Here is an 18,562-nt window from a genome sequence, read left to right on the forward strand (position 1 = left end):
CGTCCCTCAAAATCAAGACGACCTAGTCGTCGAGAAGTTCTGGAAGAGGTTTCCCGAGTGGCGGCTGAACGCATGCAAGTAAGTTCTAAAAAATAAAATTATTTTTACAATTCATAATTTCATAAGATTGAGTTTTTTAATTTTTTTTGTGCTCCTAATTAAACTTCAACTTATATAATATTTATAGATAGGAGAAGATCATAGGACCGCCCTGCTACTCGCTTAAATGCATCAAGGTGGGGGCCGGGGTGGTGGTTCCCAACAAGATAACGAGTACGACGTGTTTATATCGTCGGACTCGGACAACAATGATGATAGATCTTCTTCTCGTATTCCGTCTAGCACCGGTGGAAATGAGGACATGTCTCCTCCCCCTCCACCCACTAACACTACAAAAGCTTTGAAATCTGTTATTTTTGTTAAACACTACAAGAAGGTCCCGGTGGTGATTCCAAGTCCTCATGATCCGCACTCTCAAGAAGAGACATCGGCATTTCATGCATATTGTAACTATTGTGATAAAGTCTACAAATTTGCGAGTGGTGGGGGATATGGCACCCTCCGTCGTCATTTGGTGACAAAGCATCCCGTAGAATGTGGCACTACCTCTACCCAAACCCAACTAAACTTCCAACCCGGTGGCTCAGGTTCGTCAGGTACGCCTCTTTTTAAATATGATCAAAAAATTTTTGCTGACGTTACGACTAGATGGCCTGCAATGAAGCATTTTCCTTTTAATGTTTATGATGACAAAAAATTTGAAGTTACTGTGCTAAGTGGTTTGAACGTAGCTATCAAAAGAGTAGGTCGAATGACCGTTCAACGATCTACCGTTAGACAATGTTTGGAGAAAAAAGTTGAATTATCATGTTATTTACTAAACTTGGGACACAAAGCGAACATTTGCTCAGATGTATGGACTAATTGTTTTAACCGGCATTCATACATGGGCATTACGGTTCACTTTGTGGACAATAGATGGACTTTGAACAAATGTTTAATTGGTTTTAGAGAATTTGAGACACCACACACTGCACCCGAAATTGCTTCTTTAATTATTCAAGTTTTGAATGAATTTCAATTATGCAATAAGATATTTTCTGTTGGTTTTGATAATGCAACTGCTAACACTGCAAGTATTAATGACTTGATTGCGGCGTGTGCTCCGGTTATTAGAGGTAAGTATTTTCATCAAATATGCATATGTCATATTTTGAATTTATGTGTACAAGATGCGCTTGAATTATGACAAAAGTATGTTAGTCCTATTAGAACTGCAGTTAGATTAATCCATCAAAAGCCACCTATTGGAAAAGCTTGGAAGAAGTATTTCCATCAAAATAATGTAAGATATACGAATTTTACCATGGATGTGTCTCATAAATAGAATTCGACATATGATTGTCTGATATACTTTGACGCATAAAGATTCTTTATGTGGTTTTTTTAGAACCTATCCCGTTTCTGATTTATATCTTTCGCATAATTGTTGGGATCATAGCGTGGTTTTATTTAAATTGTTCAAATATTTCAAAAATGCAACTGTTGAATTATCAGGTGTTTATTATTGCACTGTTGTTCGTATTTTAGAGCATTGCATGTATATATCACTTGGTTTTAAAACTGCGATGAAAAATGCTTACTCTTCACCGAATTGATGTGTGTTTTATATTATATGATTGAGAAATGGCTTAAGTATTTCAGTGAGATTCCAACGGTGTTTTTGATTGCAAAGGTCTTGGATCCAAAATGGAAATTAGCCGGTACCTCCAGGATTTTAGATTTTTATTATAACAATTTGAGTTCTATTGATCTTGGTCCGCTTAAAGCATTGCAATCGGATACCAGTGACGAATTCGGAGTAGACCTCTCAGAAACATTTCAAATAAACCTCCCGGATCGATCAATTATCAAACAAACCTTCGAGTTTAACTTGTGTGCTCTCTACACCGAATATGAAACCAAGTATAACAGTACACACCAAGTCAGAAGACCTCCCCCTCCTCAACAACATAACTTTGGCTTCGCATTTCAAGCCGATTATGATGACCCCGACGCGCAATCCCAATTAGCGGACCTATACAGCTACAGCACCGGCGGAATGTCGACCTCAGGTATGGTAAGTGAGTTAGATTGATATTTTGATTCATTCTTTTCCTTTGGTGATGAAGGTCCTACTCCTCCCGCCCAAATCGACGTCCTCGATTGGTGGGGAACACACGAGAAAGATTTTCCCATACTTGCGTCAATGGCCAAGGAGATTTTTTCTGTTCCGGCTTCCACTGTCGCCGTCGAGTCCTCTTTTAGTGTTGGTTCATGTGTATTGGATGAATCAAGAAGTAAGCTCTCCGCGAAAAATATGGAAGTCGTGATGTTACTTGATGAATGGGACAAAGCTGACGTCAGAGAACAAGAAAATGATTGGGATGATCGTCAGGAGGGATCACAAGAAGAATTCACCGGGGATGAATCGTAGGCCAACCGTCAACCGCCGGTCAAGTCAAATAGGTAAGTAAGGTAAGAGAACTATGTGGGCTTTGATTCCCTAATGCAAATGAGCATTGGGGATACGTAGGCACATCAACTTAAATTTTAAATTTAAGTTGAGCTCAAGTCCTTTTTCCTTTATTTTTTTTCCCATTTGTTTCTAGTTTAAAAATATGCAAATACAATTAAATAATTGTATTTGTATATACTCTAGTCGATGAAGTAGATTTCTCTATAAGGTTAAATTCGGGAAATTTTTGACAATTCTACTATAATTGTTGATTGTTAGACTAAACTCAACATTTAAGGTTGAATTGCTAAAGTTGTCCTCAATTTAGTTATGTAGAAAGATCTCCTTCGCCGACTAAGAGTATATATACTTATAAATTTATTGTTCAGAATTTCAAGTCTTTTTTGTAATTCGTAATTAGCTTTGTTGTAGTTGTAGACTGATAGTCTCGTTGTATTTAAATTTTTGTTTAAGACTTCAAGACTTCAAGTTTTTTGTGATTTGTAATTAGTGTAACTTGTAATCTCAATAAAATTGCAACTTTCATCGTGGTTTTTTGAATTTTATTTACACACATTTCATAGAAAAACAAATAAAAAATACCAAAAAAAATTATGAACCGCTGAACCGGCCCGGAACCGGCGGTTGAGGCCAAAAACCGGCGGTTTTAAACCGCCTCGTGAACCGGCGGTTTTTTTAACCGGAACCGCCGGTTGGCGTGGTAATGATGAACCGTGAACCACCGGTTCATGAACCGGAACCGACGGTTTCCGACCTGTGTGCATGCCTAGTCATATTGATATGATATTAAACAACATAATTTATGACGGTATTGAAAGAGTGACCGACCAAGTAATTCTTTGATCTATATAAATAATTACTAGTGTTAACATATAATTCACCCACTTGGGAGAATGGAGATGTATTAAGAATGTATAGACTCTGCCACGTTCAAGAGAGATCAATTTGAATTACTCCAAGTCTTATACACCGACTTTAATTAATTTGTATTTATATTTTGCATTTTTACATAGTAGTAAAACACAAATAACTTGCAAATTATGTTGCTAAAACGGCAAAATAAATTATTACTACTAGTTCTCGTTCTCATTCTCGTTCTCGTTCTCGTTCGTGTAATTGTCAAAAACCGCACAGGCCTAGGGGCACGGTTGGCCCCACATGGCCCTTTCCAGAAATTGATTATTTGCATATGTTTTGGGTCGGGCTGGCTTGATTTTTGGTCCCTCGACTTGATTGGCCCTTTGGTGCCGATGGTCTCATCTCGACTTATTTGTTAGTCGGGTAATTTTTCGAATATTCTACTCACAACGTAATTACTACTTCTGGATGGTGTATCAGGCTTAGTTTAAATGGATAGATAGTAGAGAGAATAGGATGATCGATAATTGCTTGATTATTTTCTTCAACAATGACACCCTTATATAGGGCATTACAAAGCTTGTGCTCCATGTATTCTTGGCCACCAAGCTAATGTATTTCTTAGCCTCCAAGCTAATACATTTCTTATCCTCCAAGCTAATACATTTTTTGATCTAATATCTATTTCTTTTTCTAACACTCCCCCTCAAGTTGAGTACTGGGATCTCCAAAACTCAACTTGCCAAGCACGTTTGTGAGACTTCTTGAGTTGACTGCTTTGGTGAGGATATCGGCTAGCTGATCCTCTGACCGGACGAACAGTAGCTCCACAACTCCACTTTCTAGCTTTTCTTTGATGAAGTGCCTGTCAACTTCGACATGCTTTGTTCTATCATGCTGCACTGGATTCTCAGAGATGCAGATTGCCGCCTTGTTATCACAGTATAGTTGACTTTTGTCTTGAGTGAGCCCTATTTCACTCATCAGCCTCCTTAGCCATAGGATTTCCATCATTCCACTTCTTATCCATCTGAACTCAGCTTCTGCACTTGATAGTGCCACTACCTTTTGTTTCTTACTCTTCCAAGTCACCAGATTACCTTCGACGAATGTGAAGTATCCAGCCGTTGATTTTCGATCAACTGGATTACTTGCCCAATCAGCGTCAGTGAACCCATATACTCTCGATGTTTGTTCTTTCTGAACATTATTCCATGCCTAGTTATTCCCTTTAGATACCTCACAATCCTCAATGCAGCTTCATAGTGGTCTTTTTGTGGTCGATGCATAAACTGACACACTATTCCCACGGCATAAGTGATATCAGGTCTAGTGTGGGAGAGGTAGATGAGCTTCCCCACTAGTCGCTGGTATTGGCCTTGGTTTGCTAATTCAGCCTCTTCACTAGGATTGGTGTATCTACGGGTTTGCAGTCTATCAGACTCGTTTCAGCCAAAATATCCAAGGTATATTTCTTTTGTCTCAAAAAGATTCCTCTCTCAGAACGCAACACTTCTATCCCCAAGAAATATTTGAGGTTTCCCAAGTCTTTCATCTCGAACTCCTGAAACAAGCTTCCTCCCAGCCTCTCTATTTCCTCTGCATCGTCTCTTGTGATGATCATATCATTTACATAGATGATCAGGCATGTGATTTTGTTGTCCCTCCATTTCAAGAACAGGGTATGATCTGAATTGCTCTGTTTGAAACCATACTTGGTCATGGCTTCTTTGAATCTCCCAAACCAGACTCTTGGTCACTGCTTTAGTCCATAGAGAGTCTTCTTCAGCCGACATCCTTCTCTCCCCTTAAATCCCTCAGAGAATCCTGGGCGTGCTTCCATGTATACTTCTCATTTCAGTTCCCCATGTAGGAATGCGTTCGTCACGTCAAATTGGTGAAGTGGTCAATCCCTATTTGTAGCAACTCCGTAGGTTTGAGGGTAAGACTCGAATGGTGTTCATCTTTGCTACAGGGGAGAACGTCTCATCGTAGTCAACTCCGTAGGTTTGTGAGTATCTTTTTGCAACCAGTCGTGCCTTGTATCTTTCTATCGACCCATCTGGTCTTCATTTGATAGTGAACACCCACTTGCACCCAAATGTCTTCTTCCCATCTGGTATTTTGCACTTTTCCCAAGTGACGTTTATTTCTAGAGCTTCCATCTCCTTCAACATTGCCTCGCGCCAGTGTTTGTGTCTCCAAGCTTCTTCTACAGTACAAGGAATCTCCTCTTCCTCATATAGCGCGGCCTCAAATGCGTGAGCCATTTCTGAAAGGTGGCCTTTAACCAAGTTCACCACGGAGTACTTAGATTTCCTACCGATGATCTCCGGGCTATATCTCTTTGGTAAGACTGCTCTGTTAGGCCTTGGTGGCAATTTATATCCTCAAACTACCTCACCCACCTATTCCTCCAGTAAACCGCAAATTTCAGCTTCATTTTGCGACTCGATGTCGGGCTCAATATCTGTCTTAGGGTCAGTCTCACCAAATATGGAACATCATCGCCAATGCTAGTATTGATATACTCAGGAGAGTTATCGGGAGTACTTACAGCAGATACCAGTAGGGGAACTTCTTGGATGGAGACACTGATTGGCGATGACTATATTTATGGTACTTATTCTGGTGATGTCGGTGCTGTTGTAGGGCTTGATGTTGGCAACCGGCTTAGTGGGTAACTTTTACTCTCCCCCTCACTACTAAGGTGGTGGAAAAAATACTCTGTTTCGAGGAAATCACAGTTCAGGGTGGTGACCATGCGATTGGACTTAGGATCAAAGCAGCGATACCCCTTTTGAGAATGTCCATACCCCACGAAGACACATTTTATGGCTCAAGGTGAGAGTTTGGTTCACTCATGTTTTGGTATATGGACAAAAACTGAGCATCCAAATACTCGAGGCTTAAGGGTCAAGGGTTGTGGAACTTGGGCTAATTTTGAGAGGACCTATAGTGGTGTTTGGAGGTCTAGGGTGCTAGAGGGTAACCGATTTGTCAAATAGACGGATGCAGCAATAGCTTCAGGCCACAAATGTCTAGGGGTGTTGGATTCAATAAGCATGGCTCGAGCCTTTTTCTAGGAGAGTACAGTTTTTTCTTTCAGACACACCATTTTGCTCTGGGGTATATGGGCAAGTAGTTTGGTGGACAAGTTCCTTATCATCGTGGCAGAAAGTTTTCATTTTTAAGTTGACGAATTCCCACCCCTCCCCCCATTGACAGATCGAGGGATTTTTATATTTTTCTGGAATTGGGTTTGAACAAGGGGGTGAAAGTGGGTAAAATGTTCAAAAACTTCGTTCTTGTGTTTCATAAAGTAGACCCAGGTCATACGAGTACAATCATCTATAAAGAGAAGGAAATATTTGAACCCTTTTCCCCTATCACTGGAGAGGGACCCCACACATCAGAATGAACAAGAGAAAATAAGGAATCAACATGTGTATTATTGGATTGATAAGAATGTTTATGGCTTTTGGCCAACACACAAGTTTCACAACTCAAATCTTGACTAAATTTAGGAAAAAGAATTTTCAAATAACCCGTAGACGGATGTCCTAAACGGCGATGCCAGAGCCAGGCTTCCCTATCAGCATTCCCTTGAGTTAGCAAAGTAGTTCCTTGTTCTGCTATCTCTTCCACATAATACAGTCCATCCCGCTCAATGCCACGTCCAATAATTTCCTCTGTCCTGATATCCTGCAGTAGACAAAAATTTGGCTGCATCAGAAGAGTACAATTTAATTCTTTTGTCACATGACTAATTGACAACAGTTTATGCGACATGGAGGGAACATATAAGCAGTTAGATAAAGTCAGAGCAGATGAAATTCTAACAGTTCCTGCTCCCTCCACAGAGGTAAACTCTCCACTGACCGTTTGAATGTGACTTTTTGGAGCCCTATGCATATCAGATATATCAGAAATATCATAAGTAATAGTATCAGTGGCTCCGTAGTAAAAAATCCACCTATCATTTTTACTTTCAGAGGAAACGGACAAGGCATATGAGGTAGGCAAGTTTTCAAGTATTTGAAATCTGTTTTTGCAAAGAAACGGGGTTGTCTGGGGATTTTCACCAAATGTAGGGTCTGTTTTTATCAATTTCCGGTTCTATGGTGTTCTTTGCGGGATTTTTGGAAGTGTGGAGGTGCATTTGCAATTTTCCAGGATCTGGCGGGTAGCATTTAGTATTACTAGAAGTCTGGGATTGGTTATATGAATATGTAAAGGGTTGAGGGTCTGAAAATAAAACACCGAACCCTAAATTACCTCCCCCCAGATTCGGCGCCTCCATCTCATTTGGCTCTTCGATTGGAGAAGCGTCACCGCCTCCTCTGGCGACCGACGCTACTCCGACCACCGTTCAGTCGGTTCCCATGTTGCCGCCTCGGTGGTTAACGGCCCCCGTGTTGCTCCCAACAGTGGCGACCGGTCCTCCTTCTCCCCCACCGACTGCTGCAGCAGCCCGACCTCCTTTGAACGACATTGTCGCCGATTTCGCCTTTCTTTCTTGCCACCATTCCGGATAACCATGGAGTTCGAAGCAGGAGACACGGGTATGCTTTTTCTTCCCGCAATGGGTACAGATGAGCTTTGATTTCTCTTCCTCGGATCGTCTGCCCCATCCACCGCCGTTTCCACCGCTGCTCCTTTGAGGGGGATTCCAGTGAGTCGCCTGGTGTTGCCACGAGTGAGTTACGGCCAACCAAGCCCCAACCCCTTGTGCTCCGACGTCCTTTGTCTATAGAATGCTCGATCTGGCATCCTCTCGCCGGAGGATAGCGTAGGCCGTTTCCACCGAGGGAAGAGGTTCGGTTCTGAGTATCTCCCTTTTTATGCTTTCATATCTGCTACTTAGGGCTACTAATAGTTGGAACAATCTTTGTTCTTGCTTCTCGGTGTTGTATATTTCTATGTCCTCTGCATACTTCATTGGATTTGGGTGTCTCCGATCTATGGAGATCCAGATCTCATTCAGGGTCGTCCATAGATCCTCCAATGACTCCTCCTTTTGTTTTAATGTGATTACTCTCATGTACAGATCATATACCTAGATCTTGTCACCTCCACTGGCGTATGTGATTTCTAGGCAGGCCCATATTTTTCTGGCCGTCGGGTATTGAGACATACGGCTGACCAATTTTACTTCCATGTTGTGAGGTAGCCACGTAAAGACGTAGTGGTCTGCCTGCTACCGTTTGTATTTGCCGGAGGGGATAGGATTCTGGTAATGTGAGAAATCATTCCCCTCCCACGGATTGCCGTTGATAAGTCGTATTGTAGGCCTTGGTTACTGGTCAGTATAACGTGCATAATTAGAATATATCTGTAAAACAGTTACTAAAGTGTGCAGGGAAAGGGTTCCAATCTGAAGGAAAGGTATCGGATAACTCAGGTGAAAAGGGCATCAGAATGTTGCTATACTGACCAGTATGCATGCCAAAAAGGCTCGAGATGGAGAAGAAGGATTGCTGGGAAGATCAGCCACAAGTAAGGGCAAAAGGGTCATTTCGCGAAGAGAGTCTACCCTAAAAATCAAGGGCAGACCTCCATATAAAAGGGAGCCACTTGGAGAGAGAAACCATCATCGATCATAGGGATTTGAGGAAAAAAACACTCTTAGTTAGAGTAGTTCTCTCTCGGCAAATCAGTCCTTCAGCCTAGTCTTTCATATTCTCGTTCCTCGCCACAGCCATGGTCACCTGAGAGTTTCATCAGTTCGTCGGAGTTCTGCATTCTCTCATTCCAGTCAGCGAGTTGTGTAGTGTCAGCAGTTCCATCGCCCGGAGTGGCAAAACAATCTTTATTTGCTTTCGCACTTTGTTTTCTTACGTTGGATCGGTTACATTTTCAATATTTGCTTACTTTGAAGTCTTAGTTGTGATCCAAACGTTTTATGATATGAAGTCGTTTTTGTGCATAGGTTCCTGTTTGATTCTGTTTCTTTCTGCCTAGATAGCTTAGATCTAGTTGTTACGGTAATTTTCAAGTGTTGCGAGCATGTTTTCATTTCCGAATTGATAGATCTGAGTTCATGAGTTTAGATAGCTGTTAGATTTTAGATATGAAATGGTTAAGTTTGAAAGCCCAGTCTACGTGATTTCTGTCACCTTGCATGTTACCCGGTAAGCGTAATTTCAGTTTCGTTAGTTTAATCTTTTGATTTGGAGTTTAGATTGTAGGTCTGTTTTTGTGAAGTTGTTAATCTGCATTTCTCGTTCATGGAATCTGAGTTGTTTGATTTGTGTTCAGACTTGTTGGAGAAGACAATGTCCACATCCAAATTTGGGACCACTTTTACTTTTTAGTTACTTTTTGCTTTTGTCCTTTACTTTTCTCTACTTTTTCTGCTGGTACCCTATAGATCTGTCAGCCTAGTCACCTAACTACCACTTATTCTCTGATATTCCGTTTAGCCTTTTATAGTAACCCAGTACCTTCCACATATTTCCTGAAACCCATGTTCCCTACTCTCACGTACACAGCTACATGTCGATCATCTTTCACCCCTCCTAGTCAGTAGAGTACCATCTTTAATTCTTGTCTAGGTAGAATCTCAACCCAAGCGTGGTAGCTAACCAACCCTTCCAGAATATCACCACAATTTCCAAAGCGCATTCATCTCTGTGGAATTCGACCTTTACATCCACTGTACTAGTCAGTAAAAGTGGGTTGAAGAATTATTGATACCAGGTTCAGGCATAGCTGGGATTTCTATCCTGATCAGTAGGATCCATCCTTGGCTTGACACGACACCTGCACACAAACCTGCTCTATCAGCCGCCTTCATAAGGATAGCCCACAGACGGTAGTTCTCGCCGTTCAGTTTCTCTCCGATTACTAACGGCGAGGAGTCGATTCTGTAGGGTTCTGGTTTTGGGTCTTGAGGGCTTGTGGGTATTGATTGTTGGTTGTGCGCCATGCTTGAGCGCATAAATTCGGCAAACATTTAAGTAAATTGCTCTGTTTCCAATCTCTTTGGTGGTTTTTGAGACTAATAAATTTTGAGAGAGAAAAACAATTGCCAAGATAAGTTGGGAACGCCGTTATATGGATCGGTTTCTCTTCTTTCGCGATTTTCTTTTCCTTTTGGATTGCTTTCCACTGTTACTAATTCCAATTTTGTAAATTTACTACTCCCGTATTTATATTTTCTTGAATTTGTTGACCAGTTAATGCCTCGAAAGAATCAAAAGGAAACCAAATTAATACTTATTATACTATAGAAAACAGTTGAATGATCTTTAGTTTTAATCATACTTTCAAGGATCAACAATGGATTGTAGCTTCTCAATTCTCACAATATTCTCCAATCCAAGTAGAGTATAAGTGAATTTTTATGGTATCGAACTATTTTCGAATGGTGGAAGTATTGTTCCAATTATATGAATAGAAAAAAGATTGCACACCACAATCTAGATACTGCTCGAGATAATCAATTTGTCCGTATTTTATAAAAGAAATACTGCAGAACACGATATTCATATGACTATGCAACTTATATAAACACATACGTACATGGGTCCCACACAGTCTTGCAAAGTTTAGAAATAAGTGAAGATATATTGCATGAACTCATAGACGATGGAATAAACTACTTATATAACTCATTTTATAACGATTGTAGTGTACAAAGCAAATACTGCTGAACTGAATACAAATCCTTTCCTGTACAAAATAGTTGTTGAGTCCAGGCATTTCATTCTTAGCTCTGTTGTGTTTTGTGGCTGTTTCCGCTCCAAGAATGTGTCCTTGGTGGGAGAGCTAACGGCTGAGCTTCGAGGGCTTGACATCGTTCCCGTTCAGTTTGCTTCTGGAACCCCCGGGCGTCTGAGTCTTACTTTCTGACAGCAGTTTGAGCAACAAGCTTAGCTCCATGCACTGACCCTGTTTCAACCAGATTGTGGAAAGCCAAGCAAATTCATCAACTCTATTTTGACACATCCAGAATTCATATACGGAACAAAATATGCCAAGGATTTGCTTGTGTGTGCGAGTGAGTAAGAGAAACCTTTACCAGGCAGAGACAATCGCTTCTTGTCTTGAATATCTGAAAGGTTGGATCGCTCTTTAGGAGTGCTGAATGATCTAGAGCCAACAGCTGACCTCGAGGTAGCTGAATTTTTTATAGGTGTTCTCGGATTCCTACTCGAAACAGGGGTTGGAGTTACCAACGCAGCAGCTACCTTCCTCGATGAAGGACCTTTCTCAGTGGTGGTGTTGAAACGGGGGATAGGTTTTCCATTACCTGTACTTGACAATGGCTTTCTCTCTGTCGATGAAGATGTTGGAACATCCACTAGAGCAACCTGTTCTTTTGTAGGACTCTTTGTCCCATCTCTAACACCAGCATCATCTGAAAAGTTAGTTTCCCATGGGCGAACAGCCATCCATCTCTCCGACCAATTCCAGCCCCACTCACTTTTAACTGTGGGGAAACCAGCAGGTGTTGCCTCCTCCTTCTGCTGAGGAGGCTGGCACCGCTGCTGCTGCTGAGGCTGATGCCTTATCCCAGCCTGCCACTGCAGGATAAAGATTTTTTTTCATTTCAAACATAATCATCATATCAGAGATGTTTCTTATTCTTGTGCACTACTCTCTTACAGCCACAAAGTTTCTCAATTGAGGATAATTAAAGAGATGTTTACCTGACGAGCTAAAGCATAAGCTCTTGCTTTTTCACGCTTAGCAGCGGCCTCCTGCCTTTTCTTCGTCTTGGCACGGATTTCAGCAGCAGAGCCAACCTTGTCACACCACCCATTCTGTGTGTTCTGTACAAGCTAGATCGGTGAAAAAGCAATTCATGTAAGATTTTGAGCTAATAGTATAACAAAGTAAATTGCAAATGACTTACTTCAGGTTTTTTAGCTGGAGCCTCAACTTCAAGTTGCTGTATCAGCTTCTTTTGTACAGATTGATTTTGTATTGTAGAGCGGACATGTTTAGCTCGGGAATGGACCTGAACTTTTACCAGAGCTTGAATACAGCGAAGGGCGATGGCAGCTTGCCTTTTCACAGTATTACCTTTCACTAGAGCTTGAAGTCTTGCCATTCCTTTTATAGGACGAAAGGCTCGCCTAGCCTAGTGTATAACAAAACATAGGAAGCATAGTTACTGCTCAATATGGTAAACAAACACGTCAAACATATTGTTTCCATAAGTGCATGAATTCTATATACCATGAGTCCTCTATAAACCGTTTGGATTCGTAAGGCAGCCAATTCTTCATTCATAGGCGGTCGAGTTTTAGTTTTAGTTTTAGTTTTGGCTTCGTTTTGCACCTGAAAGCAGAAGATAGGATTAAGGATAGCTTTCCAAATCCCTTATGCTAGCAAGGAACAAAACAGTTTACAAATTCAATGAAAGTTATACCAGAAATCCTCTAAATGCAGTTTGGATACGTCGGGTTGCCAATTCCTCCTGCATATTCTGGTCCTCCCCTAAATCAGATGTATCGTTTGCATCTGGAGATTCATATTCCAACTCGAGTGAGCCGGATAGTGGACTAATTGGATCAGGATCTGATTCAAGCACCTCTCTGACATCCGGCGTTGCCCATCCTTGGACAGCATCATCTTCAAGCTGAGCTGCACTTTGCTCCTCCGGTGAGTTTGGTGAATCCAAAGTTGGCTTGAAGTTGCCTTCCTTCTCCTTGGCATATTCATCCAACCATTCTTCTCTCCAATCCTCTTGAGGTTGCTGCTCAGATGCATTTTCCGCTCGCGGTGAAACAGAAGGCGGATCCACCCCGGAGTGGTCTATCTCCCACTGCCAGAATGCATCTTCAATTTCTGTGTCCACATTTTCATTCAAAACGTTTTCAAATCTGCCTCTTTCATGCTCAACAGAGAGCTTGCTATGGTTGCTCTTGCTAGCATTTCTAGAAATCTGCACATTAAACCCCCAAATTGAGATTTGCGAACTTCATACAAATCTGCACATCATCCTATCTCTGTGGGTAACAAATCAAATATCAATACACAACAATGATGAATTTATGATAAAAGGAGAATATAAATCACCAACATTTTCGCCCTTCTCTGATTTCTTTTTGCCAAGCGATTGTTTGATCCATCTCCTTGGAACACCCATATTATCAGAGCTGCAGGGGAAAATTAAGAAAAGAAGGATCATAGTCATTAATCAACCAATATTTCAACAAAACCTCTTCACATAGCAAAAACGCAAGCCTTGTAAACACAAAACTTGGAGAATTAATACCTGCAGGTGATTTAACCCATGCAAATGCAACTGCCGCTGGAGAATATAAATTTGAGGATGCTCGACAAACGCACACATTAAATTTCCCAGGAACAAGGAAAAGATTGTATGCGTCTGCAGAAATAAATAGGTAAACAAAAAATTCAAATAAAAAATTCCAATAGAAAAATGTGGTCTAGAGCATGTACCGGCCTAGAACCTTTTTGTGACCACACTCTAATTTCATTTATTATTATTTAATTCTCATTCTTTTACTACTACTTTTATTATACAAAAACACTTTTTTGTGTCGATTATTTTCTTGTCGTCCAAAGAGTTGAGGACTACGGGTTCTACATATATCCAAAAAATTGAGGTAATCATGATAGGTACACTTTTTTTCTTCATTGATTTTTTGTTACAAATGAAATCAACAAATACAAATACATAGTTTAAACTTTTTAAAACAAAAATAATTGCCTATAAATACACAAATGTTGATTTTTTTTCCCTATAATATGAAAATTACATACTATTTAACAATTTATTAATTATGCACACAACACAAAATTAAAATTTTCCCAATAACATTTAATATGTAAATCAAATAATATCCTTGTGATTGCATTAAATCCAACATTAGAAATAAAATAGTCGTAACATCATATATTATCAATTGTTTAAGTAATCGGGTAAGAGGTATTACACGAGTGAACTTTCTGACTCTAATTGTATCTTCGCTTCAACATCCGGTAGGGCATTCCGTCTGTTGCACTTCGCCCGACCCGGGAAAACTCTCTGGAGTGTCATAGAAAACGCCTGGTTGGGCGTTCCCGCTGCCCGACCGGGCAAACTCTCTGGATTGCCAATGAAAACGCCCAGTACGGCGTTCAGGTCACCCGGCCGGGCAAACTCTCTGTTCTTGTCTTCACTTAACTTTTCGGCCTTTGTGTGACGAAGAGCATGGTCTTCGCAGCAAGGACGACTCCAGGCTTTGACGACTCTTCTTGCAACACCCCTCGAACAAAGTTGGAAAGCCCCTCTTACAATTGTCTTTCCATGGCTCTCGTAACACCTTCGATGAATTGCGCTCCTCGGGTCCGGTTCCCTTGATCGTATCATTATTTCATATTTTAGATATTGGTAGCTCGTTAGTAAATTTACGTAGATTACTTCTACTTGGGTTGGATATTGTTTACTTTCGGTTTATGTTTGATGTTTAAGGATTTGTTTGTGTTTTGGAAATTATTGCAAGTTTATTTTGGTTAATCATGAGTCTTGTTACATTATGTTTGGGGTTTGATTTTTGTTCGTTTGTTTATATTTACGAGTGTTAGATCTAGGAGTTTTAAGTGCTTTCATGTTGCTTGTTGGTTTATTTCTTGCAAAAAATGTTTAGATCTGACTGCTTAGGTTCACTACGTGTTTCTCATGCAGGATGGTCTATTGAGGTCCAGTTATATTTCTTTCGTTTATATTTCTTTTTTTTTATTTTTTTTTATTTTTTTTCTTTCGTTTATATTTCTTACGTGTTCTTAGTTTCGGTTAAAGCTCTGTTTTTGTGTCAAGCTTTTGTCAATGACATTTCAATCCCTTGGTTTCAGTCGATTACTTGGAGAAGAACAAGTTGTGAATTTGTTGGTTGAATGTCAGATCTGGATTTTATTTTATGCTTTTGTACTGCCATGCAATTTACTTTTATAGCTTTTAGCCCTTTTAGTTAGTTAGTTAGGAAATTGTGGTCCAATCTATATTTTGTTTATGCATTTTCCTTTTGTTTTACTTAATTTCTACTTAACTCAGGAATTAGTTTCAAGTGCTCTTCGAATTGTTCATGTTATTTTACAAGTCCAAATTTGTTTGTCTTATTACATTCTTTTTTTGTGACAAGCATCTCTGTTCTAGTGTTATACCTGACCAACTGGCCAGTTTAGTTGAGTATTGCCTTAGATTTCATATTTATGATTATTTAGTTAAATATTACATTAGTAACTAAACTTAATCCAACCTAAAGTGTGCTAGCATTGCTAAAACCCTTTCCAAAATGTCTGTATTTATTTGAAACAGATCATTTTTCTCTTGGGAACAATCTTTAATGCCCTATACTAATTAAGTAGTGTGTTGGGTGCCCTATACTAATTAAGTAGTATGTTAAGTTAATGTTTTGAAGTGAGAATTGTGTGTTCAATGATTAGTTTAGGGGTGGCACGGTACGGTATACCGCACCGAGAATGTCATACCGCATACCGTACCGTAAATTGCGATATGAGAAAATGTCATACCTATACCTTACCGAATTTCGGTATACCTAAAATTCGGTATGATTATTTCCGATACTGTTACCATACCGTCTATGCGGTATACCATACTGTATTGCGGTATACCGTACTTTTACGTTATTTCGAAATAAGGTATGGCATACCGAGTACGGTATACCAAAATAAGGTATTGCATACCGTAATACTTGTGTTTCATACCAAAAAAATTCTATTATAGTCAAATATTTAAAATACAATTTCACCGATTTAAATAATGTCCAAAAGATTAAAATTACACCACAATCAAATCTATACAGTGGACTTGATTTGCATATCTGCGTGTGTTAGGGATTTTAACATATTAACTATTTTTTATATAAATTTTAAATACAACATATATATCGAATTTTTGGCAAATATCGTAAATGCGGTATATTGCGGTATACCGCGGTATAGGAAAATCTATACCTTTACCGTACCGAAATCTATCGGTAAGGTATCATACCGTACCGCAACTTGTGGTATACCGCAAATTCGGTATTTTTTCGGTACGATAAGTGCAGTATTTCGGTATTACGGTATATTTAGCCAGCCCTAGATTAGTTAATGTCTAAAGTGTCCAAATTGATCAATACGAATCATTGTATAAAAGTGCATGCAATACTTTCGCTCTTCAAATGGTGTCGTTGCCGGGGAGCATGACGTTGTTTATTTATGTGTTCATGATATTTTGGCGTACATAGTTGTTAATAATTTTACATTTCCTTTGTTTTGCAGTTTATGAGACGAGGCTCAAACTTTGAGCATTGGATTACCCACTCATCCAAAGGAATACCGAGTCTGATTGACAAATGAGAGAAATAGTGACTCATGTCACCATTCAGTCAGAATTAACTACATCAACACCGATGGAATTGAGCTCGGAAAGTGAGAATGAGCAAGACACACCAATCAAACGCGAGCCAGTCTTTGAGTCAGTATTCAAAGAGGGGTGAATTATGGACGCACATGGATAATTCCTTGTTATAAGGCAACTTATGGCCCAGTTGGAAGGGGATCCTCCCACAACCATCGTTCAATATTAAGCTGATGCCAATGTTTTACGGACTCAAGAACGAGGATGCATATAGTTTTCTGCATGAGTTCATCAAGATTTTCCGAATTTGAAAGACGCCTAACGGAGCTTTGGAGGAGGACTTCTACTTGGCCACTATTCCGTTCATGCTCACGGAAGAGGCGAATATCTGATTTCTCGGTTTGAAACCCAACTCCATCCAGAAGTGGACAGAAATGAAAAAAGGCCTTCTTAAGCTACTATTTTCCTGTGATGAAGACTAATGAGATAAAAAAGAGATAAATGGGGCCACCCAGGCATTTGACGAAATACTTAGTCAATACTGGACGCGGTTTAAGAAGATGGTTAATTCATTCCCAAACAATCGCATGTTGAAAGGCGAAATTATTTAGACCTTTCATGAAGGAATGGCCGTGGAAAATAAAGAATTAGTGAACTCGTCAAGTGGAGGTGATTTTTCACATTTGTCGGTGAGTGAAACAAGAACTATTATTGGGAGACTAGCGGATGCAAAATGAGCCTATGACGAGTTCTGTTCGAGGATGTTGAGGAAAGCAGCATAACTTTAATTTTGAGTAAATAGATGAGAAAAAGTCATAACTCTCCAATCATCAAAATTTTCGTCCCCCTTTTACAAGGAGTAGACTAGATTTTGTCCCCTATTTCGAGTAAGAATTCAGTCTCTTCTCTACTAAAAACGCACTAAAATATAAATTATCTTAAAATTTTAAATGATTATAATTTGCTTGTTTTAAATTTATTTGCAAATATCATACTTTCTCCGTTCACGAAAAATTATCTCAGTTTGCCATTTTGGGATGTTCACAAAAAATTGTCTCATTTCAAAATAGAAACTTACTTTTATACTTTATTCAATTTTTTCCATCTCTCTTTTATTTTTTATATATATCTTATTTCACTAATTTCTCTTTAAAACTCGTATAGTTAACAAATAAAATTAATTTTTGTAGATGTAATGTGTATATATTAACATTCATGATATTTCAATGAAGATACATTATGAAATATTTTATTCCAAACATAATAATTACATAAAAATGGAAAAAGGTGCTTTGTGTGCGAAATTAGAAAAAAATAAATTAAACGAACAACTTGAATTACTGCGCAACCGTAGGCTATAGAAACAATGGTCGGCGATTAATTTCAGTTTTGAGTATGGGTTCGCGGTTTGTATTTGATTAATTTAATTTCAATTATACCCTTTATATTAATCTATTTGCCAACTATTTTACTTTTATCTACTCTCTCCATATAAACTTTTAAAACAACGCTTACTTTAATAAAAGATAGAAAAAAGAGTGTTAATAATGTCTCACCTTACTAAAGAAAAATAAATTTCTTAAAATAAAAAATTTTATTTTTTATTTTTAGGAAACGGAGGAAACACATAATCTTCCCTCAAAATTGAACTTGGAGACAATTTAGTGATTTACACATTACTAATGGCATAACTTTACCAATACCTATCGTGCAAATTTCATATTTACGAATTTAAAAACTGTTTTAGTTCAGACACACTGTCACTAACCATTTATCGAATCAATTTTAAATTTTTAATGTACGTTCACAATGAATTGATGATTGAAAGATTACCATAATTCAAAAAAGGAAAAATTAAGGAT

The 18,562-nt window shown here is 39.2% G+C and overlaps 1 protein-coding gene across 2 annotated transcripts; it reads right to left on the bottom strand.

The window, feature by feature from the left end:
- Window positions 1–10,970: 10,970 nt before the first annotated feature.
- LOC121796303 (protein IQ-DOMAIN 5-like) lies at window positions 10,971–13,733 on the bottom strand. Of its 2 annotated transcripts, none has more exons than XM_042195143.1 (8): window positions 13,608–13,733; window positions 13,413–13,488; window positions 12,759–13,274; window positions 12,566–12,667; window positions 12,240–12,467; window positions 12,034–12,156; window positions 11,403–11,907; window positions 10,971–11,272 (listed from the first exon to the last, which is right to left on the bottom strand). In XM_042195143.1, the coding sequence occupies exons 2-8, from the start codon at window positions 13,476–13,478 to the stop codon at window positions 11,223–11,225; spliced, it is 1,590 nt and encodes a 529-aa protein (XP_042051077.1). In that variant the 5' UTR covers window positions 13,479–13,488; window positions 13,608–13,733; the 3' UTR covers window positions 10,971–11,222. The 2 variants fall into 2 exon arrangements, with proteins under 2 accessions (XP_042051077.1, XP_042051069.1); XM_042195135.1 differs by having other exon boundaries at window positions 12,034–12,165.
- Between the last annotated feature and the right edge of the window lie 4,829 nt (window positions 13,734–18,562).

Source organism: Salvia splendens, chromosome 1 (assembly GCF_004379255.2).
Source record: "Salvia splendens isolate huo1 chromosome 1, SspV2, whole genome shotgun sequence".
Taxonomy (NCBI): Eukaryota; Viridiplantae; Streptophyta; class Magnoliopsida; order Lamiales; family Lamiaceae; genus Salvia; species Salvia splendens.